Below are 22,330 nucleotides of genomic sequence, written 5' to 3' on the forward strand. Positions count from 1 at the left end.
TTTGTTTGTTTGTTTGTTAAATCTGGCTTTTTGTTATACCCCGCACAATGGGAATCGGTAACATAAAATCGATGCGATTAGGTTACGCAAAAGAGCGCTATTAACAAAGAATGAGAACTTCAATGGCATCAAATGAATATATTGAAAAAATGTCAACGTATTATTCAGGGCAGAATTTCATTAACAACTAGCTGTTCATTGGAGTAAGACGACATTTTGTGGCGATTTGCTTTTGATATATTAAAACAGTTTTTATTTCAATAAATTAAACAATCCTTATGCAGATTATATTAATTTGTTATATTTTTATATTGAGTATTACATACTTTCATAAATGCCAAATTTATCGGCTCTTTCATGCCTTGCCGATCTTCGGGTAATCAATCTTTCTGTGAGAAAGAAAAGTAATTCTTGTAAATATCAGCAAGGTAAAGAAAATATTTTACTTTACCTTGCCTTTTCTTCTGTTTTATATACAAATGTGTTCAGGCAAATATAAATCTCAATCAAATACAAATCGTATTTAATGATTCATCTAAAAAACAGCAAAGTCTTGGGTTGAAAACTTTGAATATAGGAACTCAGCTGTCCCTTTTACGCAAAAGATAAACCTAAGCATTGAGTTTATTTAATAACTAGTACGTTAACGACAAATTAGTGCTGCGGGAGATAAAGGTTAAAGGTTGAAAATAAAGATAAGGGCGCTCCAAACCTAACGCATGATATTTTCCACGGCATTGTTAAACTATGCACAAAATAATACAAAAAACTCAACAATTCAAATGCTTTCAAGCTTTCAGGAAAAACAACAGTTTATAGAGTATCTCTAAGTTGACCACTCCCGCCTTTTCGGGCTGTTTTTTGTGTCCAGAATTTGGCATCAAGTCATGCGGTTTGTTAGATTAAATCCAACAAAGCAACTCGCAACTCATGTGTGGACTGGTCGAGCATTTTTTTTGCGCGCTGTTATTTAAATCGTTAATTATACAATTTTATTATTTATCGCTCGCGCAATGCCAGACCAGATTAAAAGCTCATGTGCAATGCTCAAAAAAAAAGAAAGAAAATATAAACAAAAACTATTAACAATTTCAAATAATTACATGAATTTTAAATGATAATAACTGCAAGAAGTTCGTTTAGTGAAATTGGCTAAAAAAAAGAAAAAATGGTATGTAATATTTATAGCTGATAAATTCGCTTTGCGTATGGAAATTGTTAATTTGTTCGACATTTAAAACCTGTTTGTGAAATAAATAAAATGAATCGAACAAAATTTTTCCAAATTTAGGAATTTATCACAGCAATATGTAAAAAAAACTACGTGTAAACTGTCACGTCAAGCATATTCTTTTAAATCAAAAACAAATGAATCATCAAATCTCTCAATCAAAGAAAAATATTTTGTTTGTCTCTTGTTTTGATATTCAATTAAGCATATCAATATTTAACTTTTGTCGTTTGGACATTATTATTTTAACATAAATTGTGTAGCGCACAGAAGAAGACGTCATCCAGCTCCATAGAGGATTTGTCTTTGCTTGATTTGTATCAACTGTAGCGTCGATATATCCATGTTCCTCCTTCCAGATATCCAGATATCAGACCAAACTCGGCAGTAAATATTTTATTTAAAAGTAAATACTTATATATATTTGCAAAGCCTGATCAGCATCGAACTAATATCTCATGTATCTACCGAGCAATGAGTTCTTGTTTTCAAAACTTATCAGGTTTTTAAAAAGTCTCTTCATTATGCTCCTAATTTTTCTGCTTAACCGCAAGCCACCTGTCCAAAAGGGTATTTTAGCTTCGGCCTGCTGAAGAAGACGCTTCTATTTTTTTATATATCTAATTATTGTTTTTGTTAAACAACAAATTCATGGCGCTTGGCAACAAACCAGTTTTTATAAGATATAAACGTCTTCAAAAATATTGACAAAAGTAGATGTAAACTCAATTTAGGCCAAATAACTTATTAATATAAAGTTCTTGCTATATTGCTATGCTATTAATTCCATATTTCTTAAATGAAATTTGAAGTTTAAGAATAAATACATTTTAAAAACAGTTTATTGTTGCAGTTATCGAGGAGATTTTCTAAGCAACTCTAGAATTAATTTAGGGCATTTGATCCTACTCCAAAAAGTATGCTATGGAAAACGATCAATAAAGGCAGCCCGTCGACTTATAAAAGGGCTACAGCGAGCACACGAACCCCTAATAAAAAATCCAAATCGAATAATGAAAGTGCCTTTTTTTTAAACCCACTGCATAAAAAGGTTTCAGGTTCGAATCGCCCCAAAGGCCTGTCATATAAGATACTGCCATCTTTACTTTTGAAGAATTGAATCTTCTTGTTCTTTAGTTACTCTCACGTCAGCCCAGCTTCGATTAGTTCTTGAGACATTCAACCATATGGAGAAACACTTTATAATCAATTTAAACTTATTATTTATTTGGAATGCAACTCCACTATGCTAAATACTGTATAATAACAATCAACATTATATCTTAGTCCAACAAAAAACTGGAGCAGGACGCGAAATACGCATATAGGAATTTACTTATTTGCGGTATATGATAGATTTGTTAAATGTGCATTACTCTGCGTATTGTCGTCCGTTTGCTTGTCTCTGGGCAACTCGGGATCCTCGCGCTCCTCCTCCTCGTCGATGATGCTTATGTCGCGTATAGAGGGACGATGACTGCGACGCCAGCCGGTCAGATCCTGAGGCTGCTTCGTCTTGGTCAGCATTCTGGTGCCGGTTACGGATATCAGAATTGCGCCCAATGGAGCTGTCAGCACAATGCTGAAGACGCAAATGGTCTGCACAATTTCAGCCCATTTGCGCTCCTCGTCTGTGGCATCGCTGCCCAGATTCTTTAGGGCCACGGGCCCCAGAGCAGCCTGTACCGTTGCCTTGGCCATCCAGGAGAGCCCGACAAAGAACTTCTCCTTGGTGTTCAGGCGATCGCCAAAGGCAATGCCAGCTGTGACAAAGATGCGTATGATGACGCCCGTAAAGATGCAGGCCGCTCCAATGGATACTGTGTGCGAGTCCAGCTCGCTGATTTTGATTGTGGCGCCGGTCAGGCCAAAGAGAATCGGCTCAAAGATCATCCAGAAGATCTCGAACGCAGTCGATACCGGATTATCATCGACCTCCCAGCCGTCCTTGCACCAAAACAGATTCGATACGAAGGATGAGAAGACGACGGCCAAGGGCCCGGCGCCTTCGAAGCCCAGCTCCTCGCTGCCATAGATGGCCACCAGGTTGCCGGCGAAGAGCATCAGTGTGCGCAGCGGCACCACATAGGCGTCGCCCTTCTCCGGAAAGATGCGCGCCAACGAGCCCCAGATAACGCCAAAGGCCAGGCCGCCCAGTATGCAGACCGGCGCTTGGGCAATCTGATAGCCCAGTCCCTTGTCCGAGAACATAATTGTGCTGACAATGCCGAAGATGGCCACAGAGAGAGCATCGTCAACGCCAGCGACAGCAACCACAAGCGTGGGTATGCCCTTGACCACGCCATAGCCCTTGGTGCGCAGCCGGAACAGGCAGGGCACGACGACGGCTGGCGAGATGGCGGCAATGATGGCGCCCAGCATGCAGCCCCAGATCCAGGGCAAGTCGAGCAGAAAATGTGACATGACCGTCATGATGGCGGCCTCCACAAACCAGGGCACAATGCCCAGCTTGAGAATGGTCTTGTACACCTTCTTGAAAGCTTCCGGTTCCATTTCGAGGCCAGCTCGAGTCAGGATTATGGTTAAAGCGAACTTGCGCAGATGCGCCGTCACTTTCGAGAAGTCGCCGTCGAGATCCACCCAGCCAACGTTCTGAAAGCAGCATGAAAATCATAAGAAATTGATCTGCAGTTTGGCAGTGGAGACTCGCGACTCACCTGGAAGAGTATGCCCACCAGCAGCATACCAATCAGACGTGGCAGGGTGGTCAACGATATCAGATAGCCACCGAAATTGGCGGCCACGGTCAGCACCACCAGGCTAAACAGTTGACCGCCCGGCGCAGCTGTGTCCCCGATAATCACAAATGCCACAATCCAAAGTAGCAAACCTGCAAGACGAACACATATCAGTTGAGAGAGAGAGAGACAGACAGATATATTGCTCACTCACCAATCAAAATAAGAACAATGAGACGAGAGAATGTCCTGAAGGTGGGGCACAGCGGATAGGGAAAGATCTTTTGCCAGAAGGGCGGCTCCCATGATTCGCTCGGCTCCTCGCCGCGGCATTTCAAGCAAAAGGTGTAGATCCACGAGTCCTCCACATAATTCGCCCCGTTGCCGTCCTGCGAGTTCGGCACCGGCTGGTGATGCCCCTGGTACTTTCCATTCAGCACATCCAGCGCACTCTGCCTGTAGTTTTCTGCAATGGGTTGACAAGATATATGGTATATAAAATATGCCGAGTGCAGGAGAACTAGAAGTGTGTACTCTGATTACGAGTCTATAAACAAATTATATCATCATTTAGCATTCGATTCTAATTGTGTCTGCGACTGAACATACAATCATCAGAACAAGCGTGCAATTATTTGAGTAATTGACTGACTAAGGGATACCCTCGATTTTTGGTGTGTGATATAATTAAATAACTAAGTACTTAATGATCCCATAGGAAACTTTCTCTAGTCTGCTCTGCTTTTATTTTTATCTTTGGCTGACGCCTATAACTTAAAATTATAATTATAATTCCCAATAAGTTAAGGCTGCAAAAGCATCTTATCAGATATACATAACTATATTAATGATATTATAAGATATTTCTTATACTGTCTGACACATTTTTTTTGATTAATGTTTAAAGTTTTCGAGTTCAAGAATTCAATGCTCTATATGCCCCGTTTTGCGACTGGTACTAAGCTCGATTGTCTGTGTTTTCAAGTTTCGAATGGCAGCTGGAAATTGGAAATCACTTTCCGGACTGCTAATTGATAATGTTAACGGTGCGATGGCAAATTAGATTGACAATAGAAGCACAAGTGCTCAAATAGAAACCTATCGTAAACGTATTTGCTTTTGCCAACCGTCATGCGTTGGCCTTCGGTACCTTCTTTGAAATTGGCATATACCATATATATATACATGTTTATGGGAAAGCAGCGTCATATATGTTTTTTTGGAATGGTCCCAAGTCAACAAACCGAACCGATTGACGGCTGCTAAAATCACGCCTTAGACGGAAAATTCCTCATATTGCGCATACGCAATGTATGTCAATAGGTTCTTGATATACTCTTGCGGAGCGTATTTTTATCGTTTTATCAGAATATTCAACTTATAGACGACGTCTTTGGCCTGATAAATCTTACATATTCTTGATCAATATCAACTCTCTAGTTGATATCTATATTAATTATATGTTTAAAATGTATTATATTGCGCATACGCAATGTATATCAGTGCTATACTCCTGTCAGAATATATAACGTATAGAAGAAGACGTCTCTAGCTCAATTAGGCGTTTTAATTCTTGATCAGTATCAAGCTGACTTTTCTAATGCAAATTATTCGCTCTTTCTGTGGGAGACAAAGGCAAAAGGGGTCATAAAATATAATCTTCTATATAAAATGCTTATTTGATTTTCATGTCATATTTATCGAGTTAAATCTGCTCAATTCGACAAATATATAATGAGATCTATTAACTTTTTGTATAGACAAACTTGCAATTAAGTTGCACTATTTGTCAAACCATATCTAATCGGACTACTATATGATCTGTATAAACTTTGCATTGAAAGCCGATCTTAGCTTACCATAGCTGTGCGTTGATCCGAGATCGCTTTCATTATCATTATTATGCAGCGATGTTTCTTTCAGTATGCTCCTTCTGCGGGATGGTCCGATTTCGCTGTGCGAATGTGTCGAAGTCTAAATGAATTGGAAAACAAAAACAAAAAAAATAATGTTGAAAAGATTAGACATTTATTGCTTGTTCTGAAATCCCAGACGATTATCTGTGCGCCCATATCGCGCTTTGGCCAAGAAATTATCAATATTGGGGTTTTGTGCTACGACAGTCGATTCCCATGTTTATGGGCAGCACGTAAATAACACACAAATCCACAATTTACGAGCCCATTAGCCAGTGTTGGATCGCAATCGCAATCGGCGCCAACTGCACCATTAACGACAGCCGCAGTCGATGGCAAGCTGACAACTTGACAACTCACCTGCGATATTTTGCGTCTGGGATTCTGCTCGAACGCGGGATTGTCATAGCCGGCGGCGCTGGGTCCGGCGGCGATCGTCGGCGGATCGGATATGATGCTAACTCGACGCCTTGGCTGGCTCTCGATGGCGATTGTGGTCTTGTGGCTGCCATTGCCGTTGGGCATGGGCGAAGTGCGGATATCCGGTATGGGCAGGGTTGTCAGGCTGTTCTCATCGCTGCTGGCGCCGGGCTCCCCGTTGGCCGTCATCTTTGTCTGCGCTAAAAATATGCGCCCGTTTATCAATTTATATATAAAGATTTATAGATCCCGAAACTAAATTCAGTTTTTTTTTTTGTCTTATTTCGCCCAAGCGTTACGCGATTTTTACAACTATCTCGTTCAACGTTTAGCGCTGAAATAAATTCATTATCATGCGGCGTTGGCGTTTCAGATCGCCACATTGTGGGAGTTGGGCAGGGCCAGCCGTCTGTGTGTGTGTGTATGTGTGTGAATTCGAGACTGACTTGTGAAAGGGTTAAAGATTAAAGCAAATATTTAGCCTTAAATACATAACACCTATTACAATACAATAAGAAAATATTAATAACAATTAGCTCCAGTTACATAGTTCAATTAATCCAGCAACTAGTTTTAGTTGGTTATAATAGAATATATAGAATAGTTAAGTATCTATACAGGCATATGTATTGAAAGTTGACTGAAGGTCAAGGATTGGAAAAAACTACGATCTCATATATATCTTAGCCTTTTGGAATTTAGCTAAGTTTAAGCCGAGTTATTTTTGTATAACATAAGTCAGTGTTTCAGTCTTTTTGTATTGTTGCCTTTTGAGTACTTCTTTGAGTAGTACTCATTCTCACTCATCATCAAAAGTACGCGCTATTTGTGCTGAGATTTTTTTGGTGCTCTGGCAAGACTCTCGCTTAATCCAGATCTGCGCATTTATTTGACCAAATTCAAGACTAATTTTTGCTCCACTCTCTACTTTTTCTTTTAAATTTATTATATATTATGTTTATTTTTAGCTGTTACTATATAATGTATTTCATTGCTGCCCAACAAATCCATTAAAAAAAAATAACAATTTTGTGTCAACGTAAATTGGCAATTTATGGCCAAGCAACAGTAGAACTTGCCTATAAAGAACATGCATTGAACATTTAACGAATGCTTGGTAAAAGTCACAAAAGGTCGAATAAGTTAAATATATAATTCGTATTTCGTATTTTGTATTTAGATTTATTTTATATGCATATGCAACTATCAATAGTTTTGCAACTAAATCGCAGATTTGTCATCAAAATTTAATGATGCAATTGTTATGCCAAATGAGCGGCTGATTTATGCACTTTTTATGAGCCGCTAATATATACGTACACTTAGCTGAACTCGGTAAAAGATACTCGGTAAATTACTCGCCTTGCATGAAAACTAACTGAAAGGCCGCCCAACAATGAAAGGCAAAAGTTTAACATAAAATAAGTTTAAGCTAAATACTTTTACTTTTTACTTCAGTCCGAACGAAAGTATTAGCTTCGCTCTGCCGAAGATGAAATACCCTAGCATTTGGAAGAATTGCGATATCTCCAATCCTCATTTAGTTCGGAGCATAGTTGGCATTATAATTTAAGATATATAAATCAAAAGAAATTTCATACAAAACTCTCTTAGTGCAAGGTTTGTTATTATATTCGAATACAAAGATACACTGAGTATTATTAATTTTTTAGCCCAACCAACTGCTATTTAAAAGTTTTTTTTTTCTCATAAGGCCCAGAAATAGTAATATAAATACTCAAAGTTCGTTCCTTCACCTAGTTTATTTCCATTTTTTATGTGCGCTTTCAATTATATGTGCCTGCTAATTAATCACTTCAGGTTCGTAATAAGCATCTTGTTTATTTTATTCACGCTCTAATAAAGCTACTAAATATAAATATGTCCATATTATTCTGTACATACATATATCACAAGAGCAATCAATGTCTATTTGCAATCAAATCTGCATAATTGCCCAGGCACGTTCAATGTTTTCAATTTTCACCTGTAATTAACGCCATTTGGACGTTGATATGAGTAATTCGCAAAAATTGATACCGACAATATTTATGATCACAACTGATTGTGAGTTCCATTCGTTTGCTCTGGGACAACAGTCATGCCTTCCATTCGATGCCCCCGCAAAGGAATCGCATTTAGTCTACCCGAGCTTTTGGCTTGGGGCCTTACAAGAGCTCAGCTATGAAATACCCTTTACATAAATATAAATCAGTTTCAAGATCGTTTACTCAGAATATTTTACTTAATATTTAGCTACAAAGAGCTTAACAGAAGGAGAATCAGAAGAGTTCAAAAATCCTGAAAAGAATCAGTTATTAATTTTTTTCTATGTAGCTTTTAATAGCTTTACAAAGCTTTAATGTGCTTTGCAAATATTTTGATTTGGTGTTTAATTCAAACTTTTTTTGCCCGAAAGCTTTAATGTGTTTTAAAGCTTCATGGTACAACCTCAAATTTTGTTTAAGAAAGAAAAAAAGCTCCATTTAAAATATCAAATCAACTCTTCCAATAATTCCATTTACCTCAATAATAACTAAAATACATTAAAGCTAATAAGTAATTCAAGTAATTGCACTTTACAGAACTGAACTGAGGTAAATTAGTCAAATGAAGTGCCTAGTTTTTTCAGCCCGCCCTTAGCCAATAAGTATTCTAGTAGCTGTCCAAATGAAATACATCTTTAAAATTGTATGACACGCTCATTGAAGCTTACAAAAACTTTTAAGCTATGGAATCTGTATGTAAATAACAAAAGCGCTTTTCGATTAAAGCTAGCATGCCGCTTGTTTTATACAAAGTGGCTGTCTTGAACTATTTCAAGCGATTCGAACCACTGTCGACTTACGACTCGGTTCTAATTGACGATTGTCTCGCAAGTGCGTTGACAAACATTTCTACTGGGCCATCACGTGCTCCGGCTCTGGCGAATGGCGAACAAAGCTTTTTAATTAGCATGCCGTTGTCATTTATAGGCTTTTTTAGCATTTAGAATAATAAGTATTATTCGATATCAAATAATTCACAAAGGCGTCGATCACGTGTAAATGGCACAGGCCAACAAAAATGTATATATTTAAATTTCCTTTCTTTTTGCTTTTGGGTGGGGGAATGTGTCCGGCTTACATAATACCTTCGGCTAATTTAAGTGTGTTCGCTGGGTAAATTTGCCTGCGACTTAAATGAGAGCTCGTCTATAAATCGCGACACTTGGCTGCCAGTGCCTGACCTTGCCAGAGGTGGCATACCACGAGACAAAAAAAAAAAAAAAAAAAAAAAAAATGAAGAAAATAGCGCGTCGCATTGGCACCGAAACGCAAAATCGTTCTACGTGACATGTTTGCCAATAAACAGCACCGAGTGCCGACTACCCATTTTGCCCATTTGCCAACTCGGCTGCCCATTTGGCAATAAGCAAATTTTCAAGCTTAGTTAGCGACAGGTCAACTGACGGCCACACTTTAACGGACGCTGTTCAGAGTTCTCAGGCCATAAATATTGTTTGCCATACCCTATGCAAATTATTATACGGTTAAGGGTATAACACATACAGAGTCTTGCAGAGATGCTAGGCTCTACGAGAACTTGTGACAGCAAATGGTACAGTTTTTACAGCAAAGAAGATATATCATAAATATATATAAATTAGCCAAATATCCGAATTTAAATAAGAGGAGAATACAACGTCAGTTTGTAATATTTGATATATACAAATTATTTTTTTTTTTTTTATTACTTTGTCTTCCTCATCGTGCTCAAACTCCTTTAGCCCAGTTTATAAATATATTTTTTTAATGTTATTATAAAATGTATCTTTCATTTCTCATGCCCTTTCTACTGAAAATATTGTTGGCCGTAAATATTTTCATATAGAACTCGAGGGCTAAATTAGATCTGCACGCAAAATTGGCACCTATCAAATATGTTTAGATAAATCCAATGTTTGGCGCCCAAGTTATATAGTTTTTTTTATTGTCAATCAAAGACTTTTCTAAACAATTATTTAAGTAATTTAATGTGCAACTGTTTTAGCTTAAAGTTTGTTTCATAGTCAAGAAAATCTTTAGAGTTCTTGACTTGAATCGGTTTGGCTTGGATTAAATTAATAAATATCAGGTTGGGTAATAGATATATATATATATTTTTTAAAAAGAAGGTGCATCCAAACACTATTCTCTTACTCCTAATTGAACCGGCTGTTTCTTGAATCTTTTTACAATCACTTTTCCAAGTGAAAACAAATAAATGTGTATTAATAACCCCAGATACCTATGCCATACGTGTTAGGGTATAGTTCAGTCGAGCCATTTACCACATTCTCAACTTGTTTGTTTTGGTTTTCCCTCTGGAAGCCACGTTTTACAACTCGGGCGAATGAGTATTCATCGAGCAATCGGTTTGCATTCATTCAACATTCTGCAGTGGGTCAGTGTCTCTTTTTGCGCTGTTTATTTATTTATTTTATTTCGTTCTTGCCTGCTTTACAAAGCTTAAGCAATGCGCCTTTGTCTTAATCTAATCGCTTTTGAGTAGCAGACTGTTCGGTATATAGAAATTTGATTGTTAACAGAGATAATCGGCATAGATAATAATACTTCATGTCGAGACTAATATTATTTATATAGATATTCGCCATAGACACAAATACTTCAAATCATTAAAAAAAAACAGGAAATTCGTGTCAATTAATATTGATAAGACTTTCGCTTGCCACTTAAAGTCGGCCTATTACAAAACTTATTAACAGGCGTGTGTATTCAGTTCTTTTTGCTAGTTCCAGTTCCAGCTCAGAAAATCTGTAAACCCAAATCCGCCGTAAAATGAAGTGTGATTAACGTGAAGATACCCTGCCTGAAGAGATCCTCATAGTTTTTTATACCGTGAACCCATTAAAAATGGGTATAAAATGGGTATAAGCTATATATTTTATATATATTCTTGATCAGCACCAATAGCCGTGTCGATCTAGCCATGTCCGTCTGCACGTCTGTTTGTCTGTCTGTCTGTCCGTCTGTCCGTCCGTCCGTCTGCCCGTCTGTCCGTCTGTATGAACGCAAGGATCGATAATCGATAGCTTACTCCGTTTCCAAGCAATCGATAAAAATCGATATCGATATCCTGTTTTTTCGGCAATTTTGGTAAATAATAAGAGCTAGAGTCATCAAACTTGTCATATAGCTATTTGATGTTGGAAGAAGAACCTCTCGACTAGAACCTTTTGTTTGTTTTGATTTTGTTTCGGTTTTCTTTTTTTGTATCACAGATCAAAACCGAGTTTATTGACTTATCATCAGGGTAAATTGAGGCTGACGTCAAGAGAAATTCTTACGCATAAACCTCGCCTTAATTGATTTGGCATGCAGCCCAATAAAAGCACTTTAATTCCAAAAGAGTTTGAATGATATACAGCCGCACCATAATTTGTAGCCAATTGCACGAGTGGAACGACATTTTATAGGGCCTTTCATAATTTTATCAGATGCCATATATTGGCAATTGTTTATAGCTCAAATAAAAGACCTGCCATGATTGATGGCAGCACATCGGAAAATAGTTATTCTGGTTAAGTAGCCACTCGGTTGGCAGCTTATCGCACAGTCAATGGAACTCTCGCCAGATAAGAAATCGCGCCCTTTTGGGGCATATACAATTTATTCATAAGAAAATCCACGAGTTGAGAAAATCCAGTTACTGGGAATAGGTTTCTCTTATCGTTAGCGCCCGACTTCCAGTTAAAATATTTGGCTTTGTTTTTATGACGGCGTATTGTGATTGATTTGGAATACAGATGGAATAGTTGGCCGATCGGATCTCGTATGGCTGATTATTTCACTTACGGGTGTTTGATTAAAAGCAATCTCCACTCGAATATCAATCAGCCCTGAACGGTTTATGGCCAACCAATTGATCGACAGACCCGTCCCAGCCACTTATGTGTTTATGTGCGCTGTTTATGTGGGTCTACAGTCTGTCCGGATGTATTGTATTGATTGTGAGAAGTGTTTATCTCTGCTCAACAAACATGTCAAATTGCGTGACTATCATAATTAAGTGCTCCATATAACCCAATCGATGTTGTGAATCCATTTCACACCCAAACTTCGACTCTTAACCGGTTAACGTGGCTAATGGCTGTTGTACGTCTCGAGTATTACCTCTATTTTGATATTCCCGAAATAGATAAGATTTTTTTTAATTATGTATTATCAACAGCTCTTTTGTTCCCAATATTGTTATGCTTTGCATTGACACCATCACCAAACGCACCTTATCTGCGCATTGTGAAACGCTTGAGTTTGCAAATTTTCTTTCACTGTAGATAGAACATCATTTACATCCATAAAGATGAACTGTCTAGCAGGCATAACATCAATCACAAAACCGAACGTCACCAGAAAGAAAGATATCTTCGTAACGCCGAAGATTTAATACCCTTGTAGAAATTTATGCTTTGCAAATATGCGAGTATTGATCAAAATATCTTTGAAAACCCAATAAAAGCCGATATTTCCTATAGCAGTAATAAGATATAGTGGTCCGATGTTGATAACATTCTGGGAGCATAAGAAAACTTATAGCTGCCAAGTTTGAGTAACATAAGTTGATAAACAATATAATTTTCCATACATGAACCTACTTTTCTTACTGCAGCTATATTATATAGTAGTCCGATCCGGTCAATTTCGTCATATGTCTTGCCTGCATAAAAAAAGACGCACCTAAACTATGTTTCAAGCCTCGGAGGGACGCACTTGGCTATATAAACTTGTCTGTTGATGCTGATCTAAAATATATATACTTTATGGGTTCGGAGTTGTCTCCATTTATGCTTTATGTATTTCACAAGAGTATAATGTTATTTTATATTTTCTTATTCTAATATTTAATTTGTGGTTATTTGGTTAAGAAATTGTTTCTTCTATCGTAAATACAATTCCCAGGCAACACTTTGCTCACTGCCGGAAAAGAGATTTGTCCTATTTCCCGAAAGTATCGTACTTTATTCCACAGGAAGATACAAATGCGATAGGAAACAACAATACGCCCCATTTTGGGGCTTAGTTCACAAACGGGTATTTGGGCATTTATCTCTCTCCCCCTTCTCTCTCTCTGTCACTCTCTCTCTCTCTCTCTCTCCCATTACATTGTGATAAGTTCAATGCATCACATTTAAATATGAACAAAACATTGCAATTAATTATATTTCTAAGGAGAAGTAAATATCAGGCAACCAAACCGGTTTTAAATTAATTATATATAATTATGCACCACACACTTAATAAAAATGTTAAAAAAAGTCATTGCACTGATTTCCATTAGATTGCAACTACAAATTAAAACATTTAATGCCGGAGCCAGAATTAATTTTTTTTGTTGATATCACAGCTGAATTACAAATGTGCGAAATGTGAATTCAGTAGGTTTGTAATTGCACATGTTAACAAATATATGTGTATATATATATATAAATACACTTGTCATTTATTTCGAAATTTACGAATGCAATTTGCATTTTTTAATTGATCATTTTGCCAGAATCACGTACAGCAAAAAGTTGGGGAATTTTTATACGATATATTTAGATTATTATTTCAAATGACATTTTCGGTTTCACTTAATTGAACTGGAGGAACCTACATTTTTTGACTTAGTTGCTTTTTTAGCCGGAAATTGAAGGGTTTTTTTCTGAATGCGTCAAATTGTGACAATCCGAGTATTTTGTTTGAGACGCGATCCACGGACTGCCGGACTTCCGATCGTGGCTCCGCTTTTAATAAGACTAAATCGCTGCAAATTCTTGTCAGAGCTTTATAGGCACACACACACACACACACACACCCACAGAACCAAGTGCTTACAAGTATGTGCTCACTCGCACTTATTCATATGGCAAATACGAGTACCCGCAGTACAATGGAAAAGAATCGAATCGTTGCGATTAACTCGAATCACGGCGATCGTGTTATAACGAAGAAGAGCCGAAGTCTTAGCGTCGATTGTAATATCTTTCGGATTGTTACTGATAGGCGTGCGAACCACTTGGCTGCACATAAATCAAAGCGGGTCAGCATAAGATACTCGTAAATCATTTGATTTCTATATATTTTATTCGATTTACAAGCGCTGTAAATTCGCGGCTCTATTCATAAGAAAGTAGACCATATATATCTATAAGAAATAATACTTGCTCGAGAAAAAAAAAATTGCTTTATTTATTGCCAAAAAAACATTTACGAGTGCCTGCATTGAAGCGATTATTGTGCTCGGCAATTTCGAGTAGTCAAAGTTGAGTTAATATTTGCCCAGAACTTGACGAATTTATTTGTATACGCATGTGTGTGTGTGTGTGTGTATTGATGTGTGTACGTATGTGATACGCAAAAGTATGCAATAAAAATGATTGATGGCTTAGATTGTTTTCAACATTGTTGACTAAATTAGTGTTTGCCTTCAAACATTTCATCAACAAAATATACAATCGCGCCTCACATTTCGCTATTTTTCTTTTTATTATTTTCATTTTTTATTGCCATTTGCATTTGGCCCGCAATAAAATAATAAACCTGTCAGAGACTTGAAACAATTTCCACTTATTAATCAGAAATTATTTGTCGGCATTTTTTTTTTTGCGATTTTCATTAATCTGATTATCAAAGTTCGGCTATTTCCTATACTAATTGTGAGCAAAAAGTTAGAGTATTAATAAGTTTGAATTTCATTTTAATTGATCTATTTTAAATAATATACATAATTGTAATGATATTTAGTATTCCAATACTGCTGGGTATTAATTTACAATGGGCATATAACACGAAGGCCTCTTTGCTAATGCTGCTTGACTAGGAGATACCCTTTAATCACATTTAACATGCATGTGTATTACTTTCAGATTATGAGATAGCATGTAGTCTTTTTTTGTTAAAGCTGCTTGACTATGAGATACCCTATAGCCAAGTCAAATGGAACTAAGTATGGGGGAATTGCAAGAAGACCTCAGAACCTAGAATCTTATCTATAAATTAAGATTTTGATTGCTATCGCTATCCTGCCTATGTTCTGCATACCCAACTTACACGCATAGGATATAAAATATGCTATATACATTTGTAGTAATTGTGTAGATATAGATATATACATATAAACATTAACTGAACTAGATTATGAAGTACCATTTGAGATTTTATGGGCTGATTTAAAATGATTTGAGACTTTCGAGTCACCACGCCCAATCATTGCATAAACCTCTGATTAAATACTTGTTTACGATATTTGACATGAACTTTTTTCATAAATTTGATAAACAAATAAATATTGACTCGCCTGTCATTTTATGAGCGATGATATCCGAACTAAAATAATTTATTATTACCGAAAATTTAAATAACACATTGAAGACATTTTATTTGCTGACCTTATCAACAATTGACATATTGCGTAAAGTTTACAAAGACTTAGTTGCAGACTTATAAAAGATAAACAAAGTTTGACAGACTAAAATCAGTTTTAACCATATCTAATTCACATTTTCCATTCTTCAACAGTTTTCTTATCTAAAAAGCGTATTTCAAATCACGTTCAGTACGATAAAATTTATTAATCTTGACAACCAGCCGCCAACAGGTCTAGTGTTGAGCTACACAAATTGTTTATGTACTTAGATTTTGAAATATCATTTAATGATGCCTATTTGAGTTATTTGTGCAATGACGCTCAGAGAACCTATTCTTCCACTTCAATTTGGCTGAGCTAAGCAAATGAATTTGTATAATTATCTTTAGTTTGATATATGTGTGGAAAGATTCTTATCAAAGATAATTAGTCAAATTTACAAGTATATATACGCTAGACTCTACCAGTTTAAACAGCTGTGAAAATGGGCAAAAGTGGAACTTAGTTAGAAAATTATATCTTCAATGAAAATTTATATCTTCAAGTACATCAGAATTCAACCATATCCAAGAATCACAATAACAATTTTTAGGATTAATATATTGACAGTAATTAATGCATATATTATCGCCAATTAGATAAACTGTTAAACATGTCTCTGATATAATTAAGCCAACTATTTGATGATAAACACTTTAATGTGCACGCTTATTACGAATTATTGAAAATGCATTTATTTTCATCCTTAAAATTTCATTCGCATCTCTGTCGGCTTTCCGTGGTTATGTGAAATATTTGCATTGGCAGCCGCATCCGCATCCGCATATGCATATTCGATATTGGTGCTCAATATGCTTTAAAATTTACAAATATATTTAAATACAAATAAGTTGCCATTTAAATATCACTTAAAGTGTGCGAAAATTCCAGCAAAATTCGTGAGCACAACTCAAATTGGACTCTGTAAATAAAAGTGAAATTAAATAAAACTTCGCATTTATTTAATTGGCTTTTCTCTAATCATTTCCATCAAAAAATCAAAGCAAACCAAATTCACAAATATCGAAAACTGGACACAGAAATGTACCAAAGTAAATGTCTGGATATTTGCTGATGAACTGCGGTCGCTGCAGGGAGCAGCGGATTGACGAGAGCGGGAAGAGGGGGAAGGGGGGAGGGGAGTGGCTCAGTATTGGCCATAAATTAACTTTGACAAAATTACACACACATTGTGCACATTAAAACCCAAATCACGAAGCTCGTGAATGGCAAAGAAGCAATTTCAATTAAAGCTAATTACAACCAATATCGAATGCCAACAATGTCGGGCGTCAAATACGACGACGACCACGTCCAGGGTGGCGACGATGCCGCCAGTGTGGACAGCGACAGCGATTTGGCAGCGCAGCCGGCTGCGGCATCAGCGGTTCTCGATGGATGTCCGTCTGTGGCACAGTTACGGATGCGACTGGTTACACTGCGCCAAACACAGTTGGGGCGTTAGTAGGCGCTAGTGAAGTGCGCATCTCGTGTTTTCTATCGTGACACGACAATTCAGCGATAAGCTGAGAATATGAAGTATGAGAGTAGAAGAGCAGAAGAGTAGAAACATAAGAGTAAAATAGCTTAGCTCCATTGAAATATGGTCACACTGTTATTTGATCAAAGTATGGTCCTACTATAACACGGTTTAACTGATATATTTTCATACTATTCATTACAAATTGAAATATGTATGCATTGAAAATCGGCTAAGGTGCCGTGCCACTAAAATACGGATAAGCTGAGCTATTTTCATACTTTATAATGAATTGCATTGGTAAAGGGTCACACTGAAATACAGCTAAAGAGAAATACAGTCTTACCGTAAGCGTAGGCATTACATACTGCACATTGCAGCACGGTCACACTGAAAAAGAATGGCTATCCTAATGCACAGCTATTTTGAGATGTGTGCCAACTTTACCGTTATTAGCATAGACGACACGCACCCATCTCCAATCGTAGATGCACCCACAATGTGCTCAAGGAGCCAATCCCAAGTTTATTGCCCGAAAAGGGTAATAAGTAGCCAAAATCTTATCTCTTACAAATGTACTCGTTAAGTAGCGAAACTTTGTCCAACGCTTAATATAAGTACAAGAAAAACACGCTCACCCCGATCCGTGTCAGCAGATAGTGTGCAACGCCAGGTGAGACTCTTGCCAGTAAAAAAAAAAGAAAAAAATGTGCTCGCGGGCTCAAGTAAATGTCGTTGTCACCGGCTCTGCTAACGTTCGTGTCCACAACTGATTCTGTGGGCGGTTGTGGGAGGTTGTGGGCGGTTGTGGGAGGTTGGGTGTCGCTGGGTGACGCGTGCTGCAGCTGCCGTTGCCGTAGCCGTTGCCGTTGACGCTTGCCACGGAATAATTAAAGCAAATTTGCACTTCAGACAATATATACCATGGAAAAACAACGCAACGCCGGCGACCCACAACAAGAACAGCTCGCCCAGGTACTCGACAACAGCAGAAACACAACCACAGGCCGCATCCACATCCACATTCACATTCGCAGCGAAAGCCAGCAGAGCCAACAGCTAACGTCAACAAAGGGGAACAACGCCAGTCAGCCGGGAACTATGCGAAGAAAAAAAAAATATATATATATGTATATGTATATAATATGAAGCGCGGCCAACAATGCCAGTGAGTGGCATAGACACGCCCAGGGGCGGACTTAACATCCAAGGTGTTGTCAAGCACACATACAAATGAAAAGGAATTAAGAAAATAAACATAAATACAAGTGCGGGGTTAAATACCCTCGCTTGTTATTCCAATTACTGATTCAATTTTAAACTGAACTTAACATTATTTAATCCCGCCTTAAAAGACTGATTCAATTTTCAATTGAATTAATCTAATGATAAAATATCTAGACTAATATGATTAGTTAAAATACTAATTTGCACTATTCGTGGATTATAATAAAAACCTGAACTGTTAGATCGAGCATAATACATCTAGAATCATATTAGTTGAGTATTATATAACTAAAACTTCCGTTTTCCATTTTCATAATTATTATATTCTTATCTAACAAATAAATCAAGTTTTTCTTAGTCATTTAAAAATAACTAGTCAAATTCTTCTTCATAACTTTTTCCAATTGTTTAGCGATTTCTACATTTTTATAGGAATCATAGGAAATACTTGTGCTTCGTTGAATAAGTTACATTAAATAGTTTTTTGAAAATTGTAGACTTTATTCTTGGTCTGCATATATACTATAAATAACGAAAAAATTGATTACAAAATGTATGCAACTAACAAAAAACTAATATTTAAAACAATTTATTTTTATTTTTATTTCAATTGTATCGTGTTTAATGTTCTGGTAATGCCCCAAGGCATCAAATATTGGCGGCTGAGTCGTTCGTAATGCTCGCGGGCCTGGGAAACGAGAGAACATAAAACACGAAGTGAAATAGCGAGACGACAACAACAGCAGCGGAAGAGGGAGCGGCAGCGGGAGCACAATGTGGATGCTGAGCGCAACAAGGAGCGAAGTTTGTATGGAAATGCCAGCGCAGCAACTGCAGCAGCAATAACAACAACAACAACAGCAGCGAATACAAGGGAAATGAGAACAACAGTGAATGGCAACAATAAACTGAGCTTGCGCCGAAATTTGAAATGTGTTAAAGCGGCGCTGCTCTCGCTACGAAGCTGGGAGACAACAATGGCGAGATGGCAACATAAATTCACATACATACGAATACACACTCCCTCACACACACACACACACACACACACACACACACACACACACACACACAGGCGAACGCAAGCATCTAGTGACACAGTGAAAGCATCAGCACGAAGTCACAGTCGTTCGCTGGTCGCATTGAACGGTAAAAGGCGAACACCAGGAGCAGCACCAGAGACAGTTTGTGTGTGTGTGTGTGTGTAACGATGTTTCAGCAAAGTTTTCAACTTGAAATTGAACTGTGCGAATTGAAAGAAGAAGCAGCTGGCACTCACACAAGAGACAGACAAATTGGAGAGCGCAGTTAGCTGTCATTGTTGTTGTTGTTGTTGCGGATGCTGTTGTTGTGGGAGCAAAAATATTTTAACGCAATTAGAGTCCGAAGCATGGTCGTCGCATCAGATCCAGAGCGAACGCGCACGCAGACGGACACGGCGCACGGATAAAAGCAAATAAAAAGTGTTACACACAGTACGCAGCGCAAATTTCTTAAAGCTTTTAACTCCCAAAAACACATTTTTGCAAAAACGTAGCATAACGTGCGCCTGCGAGTGAGTTAGTGAGTGAGTGAAATCGTAGTAGCTGCAAAAAGGTAGTAAGCGGCTCAATTAACTGGAAAAAACAGCTGCAGCATCAGCATGAACAAAGTGTGAGCTGTGAAGAGAACGGAGAGAGAAAGAGAGAGATAGAAAAAGACGAGCACAAACAATTTGTTGAATACTGCTGCCTTCGCACAAGAAACCGAAAGAAAGCAAAAGTGAAGAAAATTACACACAAACACGAACAGACACACACACATTTATATGTTCTATGCGTGTATTTGTGTAACTACCTAATACAAATGCAAATACAAAATATTAATATACATACGCACGTAGCGAACCAAAAAAAAAGTGTTGCCAACTAGCGTTGAGTGGAAAAAAACCACAGGAAAGCAGCAAGCACAGCAACATTGGCGGCGCAAAAGTTAAAAAGGACAAAGACGATTAAGCAGCTTTGCTGCTGGCAGCGGCAGCGGGAGCTGAGGCAAGAGCACCAGCACGAAAGGTGAGCGCAAAATAAGTCATGCAAAAAAGCAACAACTCAAGCCAAGACGGGTGAGGCTGGTTTGGGTGTCGGGTGTCCGTGTCGGTGTCGGGGGCACAGGCAGTGTCAAGAAAAACGCCCCGAAACAGATTTCTTCTTTTTTTCTTCTTTTTTTCTTCTTGAAAAGTGACAGTCGTCGCCTCAGCAAACGACTAAAGAGGCGGCAGTGGCAGCGGTAGCGGCTGAGGCTGAAGCAGCGCAGTTTCTGGTTTCAGCGCGCGCCTTCGTATTCGTTTTCGTATTGTGGGTGTCGTGCGTGCTCGTGCACGCACGAAGACGGCCGCCTTTGGCTCTCCCACGCAAATGTTGTTCTTGTTTTGCTGCTGTTGTTGCTGTTGTTGTTGCAAACACACTTCAGACTGGCAAAACCAAAGCGAAAGAGCAACCTGCAAGCCTAAAACAACAACCGCAACAACAACAATTACGTTGATGTCAGCAGCAATGGCGGCGACGTCCACGGTGATAACTCATGTCCTACTGACATTTTTGGGTCAAAAACTAAAATATTATGTGTGCTTCCTCTGCTACCCTCCCCCCATTTCTTCATCTGCTCAAAGCTCCACACTGGCACTGTAATGTTTAGCTATAGCTGTGTTAGTATTTGTATTTGTATTTGTATTTGTGGCTTGGCAGTCAATATTTTATGCGTCTGCTCCGTCTGTTGCTCTCCCTCTCTCGCTCTTTGTTTCTGTCACATTCCGACAGATTAAAATTGCATCCGGTCGTGTTTTGGCTTCGCTTTTAACATACAAAATTACCACGCACAGCGAGGCAAGGTTCTAAAAGGGCGCTACAACACAACAACAACAACAACAACAGCAATGAAAGCGGCGAAAACAAACAAAATGGCGGGGAAGCTAAAAAAAAAAAAACAGAAATGAATTCAGAGCAAAAGTCTTAATTGAAATTTTTGCTTGAAATATGTACAGTGCGATTTTTACACAGAGCTGTGTTCGGTGCCACCTAAAAATGGAAAGCAAGGCCATGAAGTCGAAATGCCAGCGACACGTTACACATGTGTGTGTGTGTGTGTGTGTGCATGTGTGTGTGTGTGTGTGTGTGTGTGTGTGTGTGTGTGTTTTAGCGTATCTTTGCCAGCGGCAACTTTTGTTTGCCACTCATGCCAAAAGTCGTGAGGACTCTCCCTTCCCTCCCCCCTCCCTCCACCAACTCACACACAGGACACAATCTTGAATGACTTTTTTTGTTGTCTTTGTATTTGTAACAACATTTTTTAGCGTGGCATGCAAATTGCTGCCACTGCCACTGAGCTGTTGTTTGGCTGTTGAGGCATCTCTTTGTATCCTGTGTTACGGTACATGGGTAATCAACGCTAAGCCAAATAGCCAAAAGCTGAATATGCGATGAAGAGCAATTACAGCGCCTTTTCCAAATATGCCAAACAATTTTTCGAATTTTTTATCTGATTTTGCTCACGTACGACATCAAAAATTTATAGATCTGCTCGCTTAAAAATTAGTAACAGATAAAGGTAAACTTAATGATAATGATAATATTCAAGATATAAAGCGCCTTGCAGTCGTTTTTTCTTAGATATATATATTATATACTACATCCATAGATTATTTATTTAATATTCAGATATTAACACTTCTTGTGATTAGTGTATGTTGCGAATCTATGGTATATTACTCATACGTCCAGTTGACAACGCTCAAAGACTTGTCGTGCGACGTAAGCTGACTCAAGATTGATGTTAACTGGTCGCCCTTATCAATTGTCTTGTCAAGCAATTTGTTGCTGCTGCTTGAAAAATGAAAATACATTTCTATTGCATACTTTTTTGAGCTGCCTTTTGTATTAGCTTAAGTAGCAGA

At 38.0% G+C, this 22,330-nt stretch overlaps 2 protein-coding genes across 4 annotated transcripts in view; one reads left to right on the forward strand and one right to left on the reverse strand.

The window, feature by feature from the left end:
- The window catches only part of l(2)k09022 (HEAT repeat containing 1 homolog l(2)k09022), a 41,472-nt gene that overhangs the window by 13,612 nt on the left and 5,530 nt on the right, over positions 1-22,330 (forward strand). The window contains exon 4 of one of the 2 annotated variants that reach the window (XR_011416621.1): positions 19,048-20,453. The exons of the other annotated variant lie outside the window; for it this stretch is intronic. The gene's annotated coding sequence lies outside the window, so the exon portion shown is untranslated. The remainder of the gene's footprint in view (positions 1-19,047; positions 20,454-22,330) is intronic. 2 annotated transcript variants of the gene reach the window in all.
- On the reverse strand, positions 2,444-14,051 carry LOC6627644 (sodium/hydrogen exchanger 9B2). 2 transcript variants are annotated; one of them, XM_032438589.2, is made up of 6 exons: positions 13,905-14,041; positions 6,207-6,461; positions 5,790-5,904; positions 4,145-4,396; positions 3,910-4,082; positions 2,444-3,844 (listed from the first exon to the last, which is right to left on the reverse strand). In XM_032438589.2, the coding sequence occupies exons 2-6, from the start codon at positions 6,453-6,455 to the stop codon at positions 2,564-2,566; spliced, it is 2,070 nt and encodes a 689-aa protein (XP_032294480.1). In that variant the 5' UTR covers positions 6,456-6,461; positions 13,905-14,041; the 3' UTR covers positions 2,444-2,563. The 2 variants fall into 2 exon arrangements, with proteins under 2 accessions (XP_032294480.1, XP_002052495.1); XM_002052459.4 differs by having other exon boundaries at positions 2,445-3,844; positions 6,207-6,466; positions 13,905-14,051.

This window comes from Drosophila virilis, chromosome 4 (assembly GCF_030788295.1).
Source record: "Drosophila virilis strain 15010-1051.87 chromosome 4, Dvir_AGI_RSII-ME, whole genome shotgun sequence".
In the NCBI taxonomy this organism is placed as follows: Eukaryota; Metazoa; Arthropoda; class Insecta; order Diptera; family Drosophilidae; genus Drosophila; species Drosophila virilis.